We start from the raw sequence: 17,470 nt of genomic DNA on the forward strand, positions 1-17,470 counted from the left end.
TTCTGGTTACACGCCTTATAAGGGGCCACCCCCGTGTGCCCGTTGCTATTCTTAGGCTACAACTATTTTTAACAGGCCACAAATGTATATACAGTATATAAAATGTTCAATGATTATAATCGTGCATCTAAACATTTCAATTGTGTCGCTTTTCATGAGGAAAATTGATGTTTAGAGGCTATTTCGGGCTTCCTGGGGGTATTTGCGTGCGGTGACATCGCCTGAACCCACCCACGGCCGGCCCCCAGTTCTGCACCGCCCCACTTGTGGGTGTTGGTCCCCCCCGAGGTTCTGTGCGCTCAGGCCCCTGACGTGAAGAGCAGCGGCAGCAGAGGTGTGAGCGGGGGGCGCTGCAGAGCACACCACCAGGATACCTAGGCCAACGCGGAGAGCCAGGAACGAGCGGACACCAAAAGCCAGCCAACCATGAGCACGTACACGGTGACGCTGAACGGACCGGCGCCGTGGGGTTTCCGGCTGCAGGGCGGAAAGGATTTCAACATGCCCCTCACCATCTCCAGGGTAGGACGCGGAAAAAAAAAAAACATATCGCCCCAAAAAAATTGGGACGAAAATTATACTAAGTTCCTTTAAAGTGAAAGTGCAGTGTGCATTTGTGTGCGCCTGTTGGTTTTTACGATGATTTTTTTAGGTATTTTAAGAACTAAATTGGGCTAAGTCAATTTTAGTGTGATAGTGGTCTAAATGCAAACTTCCATCAAGTCATCAAATGTCACGCTTGATAAAAAAGAATGACAAAGATAAAAATGTTTGTTTTTGGGGTATGAAAACTAAAGAGGACTAATTCCATTTTTAGTCCAATACTGGTCTAAGTCCAAAGTTAATCAAATCTACTAATATGTCACGAATGACAAAAAAAAGAATGTCAAACAATAAATTAAAATGTTGGTTTTGGAGTATGACGACTAATGTTGGCTATTCCATTTTGGTAAACTAGTGGTTTAAGTCCTTAATCCATAAAATCTACTAATATGTCATAAACGGTGAAAAAGAATGCCACTAAATGTTTAAGATTTTTGGTGTATGGCAGCTGCGTATGGAGAGCTAACCTCATTTTGGTACAATTTTATTAAATCTACTAATATGTCATTAATACTGGCACCCAAAGTGAGGTGATACCGACTTTCTGTATGTTTGAAATTGATCTCCCGGGATGTTTTTGCGGGAAGCGAAGCCCGGTTACATCTTGGAAATGGGAGCTAGCCTAGTGCTTGCACTCACAAATGCCGATGATAGAAGGCCCCATATGTCAAAATTGGGATTGAAGCTTTATTTAGAAAAGTTTCTGTAAAACTAAATTAACCCACTTCATTTTCAGTAGCTTAATTCAAAAATTTTAAGGGTTTTTTGGTGCATTCAGAATAACAAGGGAGTTAGCCCACTGTAGCTGTGGCTCAAATATCAAATCATTTTTATTTTCTGACGCTTCAAATTACAGTTTGTTTGCATAATGCGTAGGTAGTAAACAAAAATATTTGTTTTCAATTAGCTAATTTTAGGGTAACTTGCTCTTCGAGATAGTGTAAAGCGCTTTGAGCGCCTTGAAAGGTGGAAAAGCGCTATACAAGTATAACACCATTTACCATTCTTGCACTTCCTAAGTGAAAGTGTACTTCTTAAGCATGGCCAACAGAGGACATCCTGGCTTCTTTAATCCATATTGTGATTTTAACACAAAAAAACATGAGTTAAAACTAGAGCTGAAATGATTACTCGAATGATTCGAGTAACTCGATTTTAAAAATTGATCGAGGCATTTTCTCCGCCTCGAGGAATCGTTTCATTTTGCCAGCTCTAAGCATGACGTTTTGCCCGAACTACTTTTAATGCAGCATAACACGCTGACGTCATGTGCATAGAGGAAGAAGGGAGAGTTGACGGATATATTTGATTTCAACTACGCATGAATATAAAGGTAACGAAGAAGCCGACGAAAGCAAAGAGAAAGGCAACAAGAAAAAGCAGAATATGTCAAAAGTGTGGGAGCATTTCAAGCTGGAGACCCAGGCGAACACTGTTCCATGTATTCACTGTAAGAAAGCGTTCGCATAATACTACCCCCGCCTGGCCCCAGCTACCCGCGACCCAGCAGAAGCTTTCGCACCCCCGGCTGGACGCCGCCACCGATGACCACCCCCGAAACTCGGGCCGGGCGCCACCCGCCCACCTAGCCCCCGCTTTACCGAAGGCACCACATTTAGTCCGAAAGCGGAGGAGCGATACTCGGGACAAGGTAAAATTAAGTTAACATAGCGCTAATAAATAAGATGGACATTACTGTACTTTGCTAACGTAACGTTAGCCCTGCGGAGGGCTAGGTTTCCAATAATTATGACTACTGTTGATGCGTGTCTTTCATACAGGCTTTATTTAATCTGTAAAAACACAGCACTATAGAGTGATGAGGGTGTAAAATAAAAAAAATAATAAAGCTAACTGTCAATTTTAGCTCAGTAGTCTTTGATGGATAAAACACCGAGTAGCACTCATGCCTAATATGCTCTAATACAGCAGGTATCATACGTTTATTTTGAACACTGCAAAAACTCTAAATCCTATTAGGACTTACAATTTAGACAAACTAAAAACAAGAACTTAAAAATAGCTTAACATAAATGGAAATTGAATTGAAACACGTGGGAAAAACACTTAACTTTTAAGTGATTTGTGCAAGCGTAATACATTTTTAGGTGTGTGAGCGCAGTGAATTTGTTGGTTATTTTTTGTAGTCGCATCAGATGCAATTGTTGGTTGTTTTCAACAATGTACATAAAAAATTAAGACATTGTCTAAAAATGGTTCAATATTAGGTGAAATGTCTTGTTTTCTCATGTATATTTTAGTGCTGCAACGATGAATTAACTCAAGTAATTCGATTTGAAAAAGAGATTCCAATTGAATTTTGCTGCCAGTTTTCGTTTAATTAAAGTGGCGCTGTAATTGTTTGTTTTGAAAGTGTTTGCATTTAGTTTGATTGATTTGGGTGGATCCACTGCCCTCTAGTGGCAACAGTGAATATAATAAATAATTTCACATGGCTGAATCAAACCAAAAAAAAGAATGCTTTATCCAATTAGTCGATTAATTGATGGAATTTTTAGTAGAATACTCGATTACTAAAATATTCGATAGCTGCAGCCCTACTTAAAAAAGCCCGTTTGTATAAAAATTGAAGAAGCATTCTAAGTGTTTATTTGATGATAATTGAACAACAGCCATGTTGTTAAAATCGGGTAATCAGTGGAGTTAAAAGTTACTTGAGGGTTGACAACAAAGTGTCATGTACACCTCACATCCTTGCATTATGTAACATAACAAAGCTCACGTGAGCCCCCACAGAACATTCATCCATTCCTGGAAGGAAAATTAATTTTTTTGTGCAAATTTACATATGAAGAAATACTCACTACTACACTACTTCACTGTAATTCATGTTCGGGGAAAATCACATGGAAATTATTATTAGTTACAGTAAATGGTGGTAATAGTTGACTTGTAAAGATGGCTACCAACTCATTAGAGCGTTTTCAAAAGGGCGGTTGTGATTTGGGGGTTGGGGGGAGTCTGGCAGGCCCTTTGGTATATTTACAGCTTTCCCTTTAAATAGCGTTGGAATGGCTGAGAGAAGACGAAGTGGCGAGCAAGAGGCTCACCTATTCCGGGGTCATCGCAGACCAGCCGAAGCGCTTTGGCTCGCAAACTAGTGGAAAAATTTGCCACGTAAATTCCCCGATTGTCGCCATTGATATTGTTCTCTAATCCTGGCGAGGCAGGCGGGAGGCGCAGCCTTTCTGTATTTTGTTTGGAGTCACTTACTGAAGTGACACGGCTCCCCTTTCCGATGGCTTTTGCTAACAAGTCGGAAAAGAAGAAGGCCAAGAAGACCTTGTTCACATCTTGTTTGCCAAGGGCAGGACCAAAACATGCTGGGAACATTTTGCTGCATGCTCAGTCTTTTTTTAGAGAACTTCAAACAGCAATCACCAATATGATTGGCCTGATTAAATTTTAAAAAATAAGCAAATATATTCTTCTTTAATGACAGTACAACTTCTCCTTGTAATAATTACCCCCCACCCCAAAAAAAATATCCTTCCTCATTTAAAAACGATCTATTTTCCAGAAACTGTCGTTTCAGATTTTTTTTTTCAAATCCGTATCTTTATTTTGGATAAAGTTCACTTTTTGTCCATTCAAAGATTAACTTTATCCCGGAACAACTTTATGACATTTTTCTAACATTATTCCTAAAACAAAATCTACATTTTAACTGGAATTTATTTGGAGACCTACAACTCAAAACACTTTTTGTCATTTCCATTAAAAAACAAAAACTTGATAAATCCTTTTTGTTATGATGAGAAAACTAAGAAAATCCAGCTTTTTTTCTTATATTATCTTTAATTCTCTTGGTATGACTTTTTTTCACCTAAAAATCCATATTTATTACAAACTTTTTTTGTTAAATCAATTTTCTAAAGCACACCTACCTTTTACTTTATAAAAGAATCCTTTAAAAAAATTTTAAACTGAAAATCACGATCATCTAGAAAAATCAAAACATACCATGAATTTGTAACAAGTTTGTAACACTTTCAGATGGCTGTAAGCGACGCAAAAATTTGTAACCAAAATACATTTTCTTCAAATAAATACAGATTTCTGATAAATTGTTAAGACTTGTAAAAACAAATTTTCAAAAATCATAACTCTCACAAAGCTGGGAGTTCACCTTAAACATACAGTAAACATGAGAGGTCAGAGGTCACCCTGCATGTGTGCAAAGGTCAACAAATCTTTTCCAGCAAGAATTTCGTGACAAAAAAATGGCGAATTATGCGAAGAAAAATGCCATACTATTGAAATGGGACTTCTAAATGTTGATGCTCGAAGGAATTCCCATTTCTGAATGTAAATACAAGATTCCGACCAGAGTGAATGTCAGTGGCAGGTGCGGTTCTGCAGAGGGTCACTCCGCAGGCCTCACAGCGCGGCTTATTTTTAACTCTTTAACGAGTTGGCTGTAAATTTAAACCTCATATTGTATGTGGCGCACTTGTGTTAAAGGGCCAGCACGCACGGAAACAAATCCAAAACAATTACTACGATTTAATGAGAAAGTTGCTCACTTTTTTCTCGTATTTGTCAGATAACCCCTGGGAGCAAGGCGTCGGGCGGCAGCCTGGCGCAGGGCGACATTATCACGGCCATCGACGGCCTCAGCACTGACGGCCTGACGCATTTGGAGGCTCAGAACAAGATCAAGTTGGCCACTACCAGACTCGTGCTCAGCATGCAGAAGTAAACGATAAGTTCGGCAAAATACATCTGGTCAAAAATTCACTTAAGTCTTTCAGTCCCAGCCATCGAGTTGAAAGCAGTAACACCTGTTTTTTTCTATGTAAAAATAATAAAATGGTTAAAACTAGTGCTGCAGCAATTAATTGATTAACTAGAGTAATTCGATTAGAAAAAACATTTGAATTAAATTTTGCTGCTTTGAGTATTCGCTTTAAATAAAGTGGCGTTGTAATGGTTTGTTTTGAAAGTGTTTGCATTTAGTTTTACTGATTTGAATGGATACATTACCCACTAGTGGCAACAGTGAATATGAACTAACTCATTTCACAAGTTTTTGTTTGAGCTAATGTTTTTTTTAATGCATTCATAAGGTATATTTAGCTGTGTTTTGTGGGAATATGTGTTTGAACCATTTGTTCAGGACATTGTTTAAAAAAATAAAAAAACGTTAGCATTTTATAGCATTTAAGCTAGCGGACTTTTGCTATGCAAGTTAGCCAATTGTTTCTTTTGTATTTATGGCCTCATTTATTATTATTATTTTTTTTTATACCTGCTGAGGCTCAGCTCAGGTATTTTAATTTTTTTATGTTACTTATCCAATTACTCGATTATTCGAACAAACTAGTTCATCGATTAATTGACTACTAAAATAATCGATGGCTGCAGCCCTCGTTAAAACTGCCAATTATTAAATGATAACAAAGTGACATGTTTTCCTATTTACTGATCTACAGAGGTTTTGTTCAAAATATATGCAAATGACCCAAGTGTATTGTTGAACGCAGGTCAAGACGTCCTGCGCCTGTTCCGACGGCAACCCCCAGGATGGACTCCCCCATGCCTGTCATCCCCCACCAAAAGGTATATTTATTATGAAAATATTTCAATGTGTATCGTAGTGATGTGGAAAAACATTTTGATTTACTTTTTTCACTTTACTCTTAATTTTTCAATTCACAAAATGTTTGTACTCTTTTTTTTTTTTTTTAATTGTTACTTTATTCTGTTACTTTTCACTATTATTTTACTTTATTCTTTTATTTTACTGCTTTACATATTATATTTTTATTTTCTTTTTTTTTTAATTTTTTGCTTTATTCTTAGTTTAGCTTTTTTTCTTTTCGATACTTGTATTTCTTAAGCGGTATTAACTGAAGATGAATTAATTTTTTGTGAATGCAAAAAAAAAAAAAAAAAAAAAGCTAAAAACGCAGTTTTCTGCTACGGCCACAGGAGGGCGCGGCTTTTCTGATTAACCCCTTTGTGAGCAAAGGTCAAACGTACAGTGGGGTTAGAGTTCGAGTAATTGAGATTAGGGTCACTCTAGGAAACCGATGATGACATCTGGAAGTTGTCTGTCGCCACGGCAACCTTCGTTGGTAAGTCAGGTGTCGGGCGCACGTGTCGCCGACGCCTGACTGGACGATGCCAGAGCAGCTGTCGGCGGGCGGAATGTTCAGGGCCTGTCACACATCATCATTTTCACTTGCAGATAGGGTGTCCCTGTACGTGTGTGTGTGTGTTATGGCTCCACGTATGACATCAGTAGATCAGGTGGTGTGTATTGCTGCAGGTATTTGAAGCTATTCTAAGCTTTTTATGCCCCCCCCCATCCGTTTGTGTCATGTGATTGAGACCCCCCTGCGCTTGTCACTCACTTCAGGGATACTGGCGGGTGAAATGGGGAGGGGTGACGATGATGATGACAATGACAATGATGGAGGAGGAGGATTACAGTGTAGTGGATAGTTTCCGAGCAGCGTACATTGGCCCATTGTTGTCTCTCATTTCTCTTTATTTGTGTGCGTTGTAGGTCATCGCCAACACACCAGCCAAGTCAGTATACAGTCACAACATGACTGCACGTGCATGAAGTGTGCAGTGCGAGTGAGCCTTGAAGTGATTATGAGGAAAAATTTCAAACCCGGATTGAGAATGTGACACTAGTGTTTGTATGTGTCATGTTATCAGAGAACTAATGTTATCAGAACTAATGTTGAAGCAATGTCTAGAAAACGAAGTTTTTTTTTTGTTTTGTTTTTTTCAGTCATTCATTCATTTTCAGAGCCGCATATCCTCACGAGGGTCGCGGCTGTGCTGGAGAAAATTTTCTTTCTAATGCAGTGTTGCAAAAAAAATATTTTTCAATTCTATAAAAATCCATATATATAGATTATGTTCTTTAAAGGGAACCAAGGATAGAAAGACTTGTCGTTCTTAAAAGATAAACTTTAGTATGAGTTAAAATAATTTGATATTCAAAAACCCCTTTTGATCCTTTCATTTTTATACAATTTGTAAAATTAGTTTAACTAGTAGGTCGCCATTTGTTGCTGACGTCGGAGGGCGGTAAAGTCACTAGACTACACTGCCGGGCTTCCAGAGTATGACTAGCAAAATAAACATGTGATCTTTTTAGCCCTTTGGCTTTGAACCCAAAATGAATATTAATGAGCATGACAGCACAGTCGATATTTCACAAAACGAGCAGCAAAAGCAAAATGAACAGGAAAGATGGGATGAAACGGGACGAGAGTAGGAAAAAAACTTCTGCCAAAATATGCAACACTGGGCAAACCTCCTACAAATGGTAAATTTGACACCCAAAGTACTACCGTGCGCTTTCACCTTGTTTTGTTTAGATGCATACGGGCAGAACATACTAAAGATGCCTTAAGAAAATACTTAAACGTAGTAATATCAAATGTGGTTTAAACAGGCTACGTGACTAATGTGGTCAACAGATCAATAATCTGCTTTAAAGCTATCACAAGATGACACAATGTTTAAAAGTATGAGAGGGAACCACGTATATACCATGTACGTAACCAAGTACTTTGAGGCAATGAAAAGGTAATAAAAGATTCAATAAAAATACAAATAGTAAGTACTCACCGCTTTTAACCTTTTAAATGTGCGCATGCGTTGGACTTCTCGCTGCATAAAAAAACCACGGCAAGCAATAACAGGATCGAGAATACAAACTGTCAAATGGTAGCAAGTCAATATCTCGGCAATCTGCCTAGGATCGGTTAAAAAACACTGCTGATGAGCAGGAATTGGATGCAGGTATGACGACGGGAACTCATCCCACAACTCTAACAAAACAATCTGACCAACAACGGAATATGACAAAATCATGCCAGTCATTATACTAGCTTCGCTTGCTAGCTAGCACAGCTATTCTCCCAGTCCAGGCCAACTACATCATCACCCCGAGCGTCCATTGCTCGCATAAAAAATGGCGCCCTCCATAGGTCAAAATATGAACTAAATATTATAGATTTTTAAATCAATTGCAATATTTTATGTGTTTCTAATAACATATTTTAGTAAAAGAGAACAATTGTGGCTTATTAGAGGCAACAAGTCTTTAAGTCCGAGGTTAACATTAAAAGAAAAAAAGCGAATTGATATGGTGACAAAAAAAAAAAAAACTTTCTTTAGCTACATGGTTTGTATTAGAAGCGAAATGAAGTCTAATTGTATATTCATTTTTTTAATTAAAAAAAAATCTTCCTTGAAAACAAAACTCCCCTAAATAGAAACTTTTTTTTTCCTTTTAAAACTAGTCTGATGTTATTTTGAGCTTCACATGGTAGCACTGACACTAGTAACTAATCATGCATGATCACCCACACGAACACACCAAATATCGGCGCCACACAAAGTTCATGTTTGGATTTCACAGCGTGGAGTACACGCCTAGCTTCAACCCCATAGCCCTGAAGGACTCAGCCCTGTCCACCCACAAGCCCATCGAAGTGCGCGGCCCCGGCGGCAAGGCCACTATCGTGCACGCGCAGTACAACACGCCCATCAGCATGTACTCGCAGGACGCCATCATGGACGCCATCGCCGGCCAGTCGCAGGCCAAAGGTCACGAGGGGTGAGGCCAGAACGTTCGCGCCGTTTCGCGTGGCCCACATTGCTCTCGCTCATTCCATCTTCCATCCCTCCCTCCTCATCCTCATCCGCTTGCCGGCAACCTCAGAGAGGAGGCGGGCTCCCCTTTGGCGTGAGTACTGGCCCGCATCATTCCCGCGCTTCCCGTCTCCTCGAATACAATTCCAGACTTTAGCATTTATTTCCTACTCTCGCTAGTGATATTTATTGGGCCCGTTGTGTATTTTACCACAGTGCGGTACTGCCTATGAAGGACCCGGTGGTGGATTGCGCCTCGCCCGTTTATCAGGCGGTCATCCGGCCCAGCGACAACGCCCTAGACTTGTCTGAGTGGGCCCGCCGTGCCGCCAACCTGCAGTCAAAGAGCTTCAGAATGCTGGCCCACATCACCGGAACTGAATACAGTCAGTGACTACACACAACAAACCACGCACATTTTCAGTGCCCTCCATAATTAGTGGCACCCCTGAAAAAGATGTGTTTTTTAGCTTCTAATATATTTTTTTAATTCAAATAATATGGGACCTTAATGGAAAAAAAGAGAAAAATCCAACCTTCAATACAAGTGCAAAAAAAAGAAAATCACATTGTTTGATTTTTAAAGAATTTATTTGCAAATCTTGGTGTAAAATAAGTATTTGGTCAATACCAAAAGTTCATCTCAATACTTTGTTATGTACCCTTTGTTCAACCATCTTGGTCTACCACAAAAATACACACGGTCCCAGGCTTCAACTGGGACCATGTGCTTTGGTCAGAGACCAAGATTGAGCTTTTTGGCAACAAACACTCTAAGTGGGTCTGGCGTGCCACGAAAGATGCGCATGCTGAAAAGCACCTCATACCCACTGTGAAGTATGGGGGTGGGTCAGTGATGCTGTCTCGCTTCCAAAGGCCCTGGGAACCTTGTTAGAGTGCATGGCATCATGAATGCTTTGAAATACCAGGACATTTTAAATCAAAATCTGTTGCCATCTGCCCGAAAGCTGAAGTTGGGTCATCACTGGGTCTTTCAGAAAGACAATGACCCTAAACATATGGCCAAATCTACACAGAAATGGTTCACCAGACACAAAATCAAGCTCCTCCCATGGCCATCTCAGTCCCCAGACCTTGTTTTGTTGGCAAAAGGGGGTTGTACAAAGTATTAACACCAGGGGTGCTAATAATTGTGACACACATTATTTGATGTCAAATAATTTTTTCTTTATGTGGGATTTTTTCCCCACTGTATGAATGCACTGGTATTGAAGGTTGGATTTTTCTCTTTTTTTCCATTAAGATCCCATATTATTTGAATTAAAAAAAATATTAGAAGGTAAAAAACATCTTTTTCAGGGGTGCCAATAATTATGGAGGGCGCTGTATATCTGTAAATCCTTCTCCGCCATCGACGGCAGTAGATGTCTAATCCATTTTGGCTGGGAGGGGCTGGCAGCAAATGATCACCAGTTATAGAAATTCTGACTAGGGATATCCCCGATCCAATCACGTAACTGCAAATCGGGACAATTGCACCATTTTTCAGAGGATCGGAATCAGGTGAAAAGCATTAGGTTTTTAATTTTTTTTTCAAATATACATATTTTTAAAAAAAGGGATAAAAACTAACAAAATAAAACTGAGGAAACAAATATACACTCGCGAAAAAAGCGGAAGTACTGTAAACAGTACAGTACCATTGAACTTTTGTTCAAATGCAAACAAAGCTTCTTTTTTTTTTTCCCTCAATATCGCATCAGGACTCGTTATCGGCAGATTCTTTGAATCAGGTGACTCCGATTCGAGTGCAAAAATATGCGATTTGGACATGCCCAATTCTTATTTAACAGGCTGAACTTAGCGTTTACTTCTAAAAATGAGTCAACTCATTTGAATGAATGTACGGTAATTTTCGTACTATAAGCTGCTACTTTTTTCCCTCAATTTGAATCCTGCAGCTTACAGTCCAGTGTGGCTTATTAGTTGATTTATTATTTAATAAAACACTTTATTTGAGCAGCGTCATTAGAGTGCCCTAAGACCGTCATAATTATGACATGACACTATCATGGGCATTAATAAATTAATGAATTAAGTGTTATTTGGCAAATTACGTCACTAACTCCATTCATGTCCTGCTCGGATCTTTTACATTCATTCAATGAGATCATTTGCCGGATGACACAAAATGATATCTGTCATAAGCATTGATTAATAACCATACTGTAGCGGTGTCATGTCATACTTATGATGGTCTTATGACATTCTTATGGCACCACTGTCAAATAAAATGTCACCAAATACCATAACTAGCCATTAATGAAACAACTGGATCAGTAACTGAAGAAATAATTGGCACAGGACATGAATTTTGATTGTCATTTACATCTGTAGCGCTGCAATGCACGCTAGGAGGCATGTTGTACGGCAACAATGTTGACAGCAGGTGGAAGCAGAGGTTAACTGTCTACCTCAAGGGAGCAGTGATGGCCAAATGTAGCTTCTTTAAGCAATGACGCTTTGCAGCCAATTGGTTCAAAGCTTCAATTGGTCTTTTGACAGTCTTATGATGCCGCTGTCAAATAAAGTGTTACCAGTTAATATCTTTTGGTGCACATACCCCATAATACAGTGAGGACAGCTGCGGCTTATAGTCCAGTGCGGCTTATCTATGAACAATGCCGTTTTTGTGTCAAATTTGGTGGGTGGCGGGCACCGGCGGCTTATACTCAGGTGCGCCTTATAGCCAGAAAATTACGGTATTTCATTACCGTAGTTCCAATGGAATAACATCCAATGCCCTCAATGACAGCTAATGAGTTAGGATGCAGTTATCTCTGCGTTTCAAACTTTCTTCCAAAGTTTTCGGGGGTGAAATATTATGAACAAAATTAAATTTTATTAGAATCAGAAAAGTCACGCTTACTAGAAATTTAAATGAAATCACCTAGTCATTTTCTATTTTTCTGTATTTTAGTGTTAATTTCTAATCTGCTCGTTAAGGACACTTAAAAAAAAAAATCTCAACTGTATGTCATGCCCTCTTCAAAATAAGGCTGTGACAATATATCAAAAACGAGATATATCGTGAGACTCGATACATTTTTTAAAATGTGTCACTGTTTAAAGAAAGGGGAAAAAAAATCTTCCATTGCAATAGTGTCTACGCAAGATTGGAAGTCTAGCGCCGTCAATGGCACTGAAACCGGAGCATTTACAGCACGTCAGTCAGTTTACAGGTCGCTTCCTGTTAATCTTAGGGCAGGGGTCCCCAACCTTTTTTGCACCAGGGACCGGTGTTATTTGGGTCTTTTTTTCCACGGACCGGTGTTCTGACAAATTTTGCAACCCATCAAAAATTGCAACGGTGCGGTTCTGCGCATGTGCGTAACGTTAAATATAGCCGCAAAATGCGCAAATGCAGCGATTCCAAAGTAAACACTACAAACTTTCTTGAAAGAAAGGAATATTAACTTACGTTTGATCATGGAAGGACTTGTAGAAAAGTTCTCCTCAGATACATCCTGCCATGTAAGCTGCACACAACAACTTCACACCGCTCTCGCCATTAACGACTTCGCCTTGTCGTTAAACATTAATTAAGAAGCCCGCTTCACAAAGATACGATGTCAGAAATTGTAACAAGGTTTTCAATGCTCTTGCAGCGATGTCAGGATATTCCAGAATGACTTTAATCCAGAACCTCAGTAGAGTTGTTATCTCAAATGTACGTTTAATAAGGTCGCCGTCAGTTGCGATCTCTACAACTTGATCTTACTGTTGCACAGACATGCTCGAATCACTCAGTTTATTCACAAACGGGTCACGAATCCACTCCTTCGCAGTTTGTGGGTCTTCGAGGTTGTAGGCTAGTCAGGTGCCCTTTTCGCCGTAAAAATATCTCCGAAGACATCAGTTTTCCAGTCATCTTCGCTCGTGTGGGGGCTAATTATTTCCGGGAACAAATGTGCTGCGCCCGCGGCCTAGCAATACGTTATTATGGAGGACAAGCGCACATAGATACAGGACTGTCTCAGGAAATTAGAATATTGTGATAAAGTTCTTTACTCTCTGTAATGCAATTAAAAAAACAAAAATGTCATACATTCTGGATTCATTACACATCAACTGAACTATTTCAAGCCTTTTATTATTTGAATATTGCTGATTTTGGCTTACAGCTTAAGAAACCTCAAAAATCCTATATCAAAAAATTAGAATACTTCCTCAGACCAAGTAAAAAAATAATTTTATAACAGCAAAACTAAATCAAACATTTGAAAATGTCCATTGATGCACTCAGTACTTGGTTGGGAATCCTTTTGCACGGATTACTGCATCAATCCGGCGTGGCATGGAGGCAATCAGCCTGTGGCATTGCTGAGGTGTTATTGATGCCCAGGATGCTTCGATAGCGGCCTTCAGCTCATTTGCATTTGTAGGTCTGGTGTCTTTCATCTTCTTCTTAACTATACCCCACAAATTCTCGATGGGGTTCAGGTCAGGGGAATTAGCAGGCCAATCAAGGACAGTGATGCCATGGTCAGTGCACCAGTTACTGGTGGTTTTGGCACTGTGGGCAGGTGCCAGATCATGCTGGAAAATGAAATCCTCATCTCCATAGAGCTTTTCAGCAGATGGAAGCATGTAGTGCTCTAAAATCTCTTGGTACACAGTTGCATTTACTCTGGACTTGATGAAACACAGTGGACCAACACCAGCAGCTGACATGGCTCCCCAAACCATTGCTGACTGTGGGAACTTCACACTGGATTTCAAGCAACTTGGATTTTGCTCCTCTCCAGCCTTTCTCCAGACTCTGGCGCCTTGACTTCCAAATGAAATGCAAAACTTGCTTTCGTCTGAAAAGAGGACTTTGGACCACTCTGCAACTGTCCAGTGCTTCTTCTCCATAGCCCAAGTCAGACGCTTCTTCCGTTGTCTTGAGTTCAGAAGTGGCTTGACCATGGGAATACGGCTATTGTAGCTCATTTCCCGGACACGTCTGTGAACTGTGGCTTTTGATACCTGGACTCCAGCTTCAGCCCACTGTCTTTGAAGCTCCCCCAAATTCTGGAAGCGGCTCTTCTTCACAATTTTGTTAAGGCTGCGGTCATCTCTCTTGGTTGTGCAGCGTTTCCGGCCACATTTTTCCCTTCCAACAGACTTTTTGTGGATATGCTTTGAAACTGCACTCTGTGAACAGCCTGCTCTTTGAGAAATTTCTTTTTGTGTCTTACCCTCCTGATGGAGGGTATCAATGATGGTCCTCTGGACAGCAGTCAGATCAGCAGTCTTCCCCATACTTGTGATTTAGTTTACTGAACCAAGCTGAGTGTTTTTAAGGCTCAGGAAACCCTCGCAGGTGTTTCGAGTTAATTAGATGATTCAGGTGATTAGTTGAATAGCCTACTTGTATACTTTTTCATGATATTCTAATATTTTGAGATAGGATTTTTGAGTTTTCTTAAGCTGTAAGCCAAATTCAGCAATATTAAAATAATAAAAGGCTTGAAATAGTTCAGTTGATGTGTAATGAATCCAGAATGTATGAGATTTTTGTTTTTTTAATTGCATTACAGAAAGTAAAGAACTTTATCACAATATTCTAATTATCTGAGACAGTCCTGTATATTATATACACAGACAAGATGTACTGCTAGCAGTCCAATCAATGGATTTCTATGACAACATTCTAATCTATCCCGTAGTATTATATCTAGAGTAGACAGGGATATTGGTGTGTTAAGCAGGGGCACAGGGTTAATTCTGCCAGAATGCGGTCGTTATTAAATTATTTATTTATTTCTGTGCGGCCCGGTAGCAAATGCGCCACGGACCGGTATCGGTCCGCGGCCCGGCAGATGGGGACCCCTGTCTTAGGGCATTTACAGGTTACTTCCTGTTGATTTTGAGTCACTTCCTATTTATTTAAGGAGATTCTTGAGTCACATCTTGTTCAATAACCTAAAATCAACAGGAAGTGACCCATAAATACCTCAAAAGGACCTGGCATTGGCTGCCACTGACGGCCATAGACGACCAATCCGTTTGAAGTGGGAGGGATAGTAGCGAATGCCATCCCTCCCACTTCAAACGGATTAGACGTCTGCTAGTGATAAACTCTTTCCAATTCACAGCAAAGGGATGAAAATAGCTTGTTTTTCTCTTTATTAGCTGTATTGTACAATGATTTCCTGACGCATGTATTGCTAACTGTTGTATCGCTATATCGTGAGATCATTACTGCCGTGAGCATTGTATCGCAAATCATATCGTGAGATACGCAGAGGTTCTCATTTCTTACCCCTACTTCACAACTCCTTTTTGTCTCTCTATCAAGTGCAAGACCCGGATGAAGAAGCTCTGCAGAAGTCAAGGTACGTTCTACTTTCAGGCCTTCCTGCATCGAAGCCGAAGTAATCTTGTGTTTGTCCGAAACGCCGCAGAGAGAAGTTCGAGTCGGAAATGAAAGGTCCTCGCTTCGCCAAGCTGAGGAAATGGCACCACGGATTGTCCGCACAGATCCTCAACGTCCAACAGTAAAGTCAAGCAAGGACGGACGCACACACGCAAGCAAAGAAGGAAGGAAGGGGACATGGAGCAATATCAAAACAAGAAATAAATTCATAAGCAAGCAGATAAGGAATGTGAGATAGCGTAGCTATGAGAATGTGTTCGACTAACAGTTAGTGGGACAATGCCTCACTATATACACACATATACATATTTATATATGCGTGCGTACAGTAGGTACAGTATATGTATGAGTTCTGCGTGTCGTGTCTGCAGCTTAGATCTTCGTATTGTGTTTCCTCTGTGCTCGAGTTACATAAGTGTACAAAAATAACACGCATATGTTTAGAAAACACACATGCACACACACATGCACACATAGTATGTAAAAATGCACTCAAAATACACTCATGTCAATGTGAATAAAATGTTTTCCTAAAACGAAATGGTCGCGTTGTGGCAACATGAATATAGTTTGGGATAATACAGCAAGATTAGGATTAATGATTGCAATATATTCTACATCGGTGTTTTTCGAGCTTTTTTGAGTCACGGCACGTTTTTACATTGGAAAAAAAATCTTGCGGCACACAACAAACCAAAAATGTTCCAAAATTACTTTCTGTACGGTATATTTAATCATAAAACAATTTCTCAGTATTTATAATTACTCAGTGTGAAACTTGAGCCTGTTTAGATGAACTGGCAGGAATCTTCTTCAACAGCTCTCAGTCTCTCTCCGTTTTTATTTTTAAAGGCAGCTAGGCTTGAAAAGCTGAGAATTATCAGACAGGCAATGTCTAACCACATCGGAGCTGACATCTCGCGAACAATGGCTTTGCAGGCAGGTAGTATTAATGTCCCTGCCACAGCGTGGGACTTTTTGAAGATAGCAACGGGTTCAGCAAAAAGGTAACTGGCTTTAAGGGCTTTCTCATTTACCTTTGTAGTTTTTCTAAAAAATAAAAAAAGTTGCCTGTCTTTCTGTGTTTTCACGAAACTAAACAAAATAGTCCATCGACTTGTTTTGAAGCGACGGGTGTTTCGTTTGGAGATGGTGTTTGAACTTTCTTGGCACCATGGCGCTGCTCATGTCACATTCAAGAACTGCTCGGATTTCTCGCCATCAGCCACTTTGCTATCCTCGATAATTAGTTGGGGACACAGGGGGAGGATTCACAGTCGTCACATTTGGATAAAATGGAAAGGACACTTTCGTGTATATCGACACTTGACGAGTCTAATCAAATGATGTACAGTAGACGTGCTGGGGTCCACATTGTCACGGACAGCAAGTGGCTGATGGCTAGAAATCCGAGCAGTGTTTTAACGCGACACGAGCAATACCTCAGTCATCTGCACACGACCGAAAATGTTCTACCTACTCTTTCCTTCCTACTGTAACTCCGCCCAACATCATAAAAATAAAATAAATAAATAAATAAATACATTTTTTGAAAAACAGATATGACACCTAACGATCTCTCCCGGCACACTAGTGTGCCGTGGCACACCGATTGAAAAACTCTGCTCTACATAAATATACATATAGTGAGTGGTACCACTACTCACGAACATCTCTACAAACTGAGTTTTCAGGTCGTAACCTGAAACACACATCAACAGGGAAAAATATTGCTTATTGTTACAAAAGAAATTTCAGAATACAAGAGGCAAAAAATACAGTACAGTACTCTAAACAATACATATGTACTTCCTGCTTTTAAATGTCGCGCCATAA

At 39.9% G+C, this 17,470-nt stretch overlaps 1 protein-coding gene across 2 annotated transcripts; it reads left to right on the top strand.

Annotated features, from left to right (window-relative positions):
* The first annotated feature begins 313 nt into the window (after positions 1-313).
* ldb3b (LIM domain binding 3b) lies at positions 314-17,016 on the top strand. Of its 2 annotated transcripts, XM_057827056.1 has the most exons (9): positions 314-522; positions 5,171-5,322; positions 6,111-6,186; positions 7,139-7,161; positions 9,017-9,214; positions 9,320-9,343; positions 9,466-9,635; positions 15,557-15,593; positions 15,663-16,950. In XM_057827056.1, the coding sequence occupies exons 1-9, from the start codon at positions 427-429 to the stop codon at positions 15,757-15,759; spliced, it is 873 nt and encodes a 290-aa protein (XP_057683039.1). In that variant the 5' UTR covers positions 314-426; the 3' UTR covers positions 15,760-16,950. The 2 variants fall into 2 exon arrangements, with proteins under 2 accessions (XP_057683039.1, XP_057683040.1); XM_057827057.1 differs by lacking the exon at positions 9,320-9,343 and having other exon boundaries at positions 15,663-17,016.
* Positions 17,017-17,470: the final 454 nt, after the last annotated feature.

The sequence above is a fragment of the Corythoichthys intestinalis genome, chromosome 21 (genome assembly GCF_030265065.1).
Source record: "Corythoichthys intestinalis isolate RoL2023-P3 chromosome 21, ASM3026506v1, whole genome shotgun sequence".
Lineage (NCBI taxonomy): Eukaryota > Metazoa > Chordata > Actinopteri > Syngnathiformes > Syngnathidae > Corythoichthys > Corythoichthys intestinalis.

Excerpts from the sequence above, each read along its gene's own strand:
- ldb3b (XM_057827056.1), top strand. The coding sequence starts at position 427 with ATGAGCACGTACACGGTGACGCTGAACGGACCGGCGCCGTGGGGTTTC. Across the intron at positions 5,323-6,110 it reads CTCGTGCTCAGCATGCAGAA|GTCAAGACGTCCTGCGCCTG; the intron begins GTAAACGATAAG and ends TGTTGAACGCAG. Across the intron at positions 6,187-7,138 it reads CTGTCATCCCCCACCAAAAG|GTCATCGCCAACACACCAGC; the intron begins GTATATTTATTA and ends TGTGCGTTGTAG.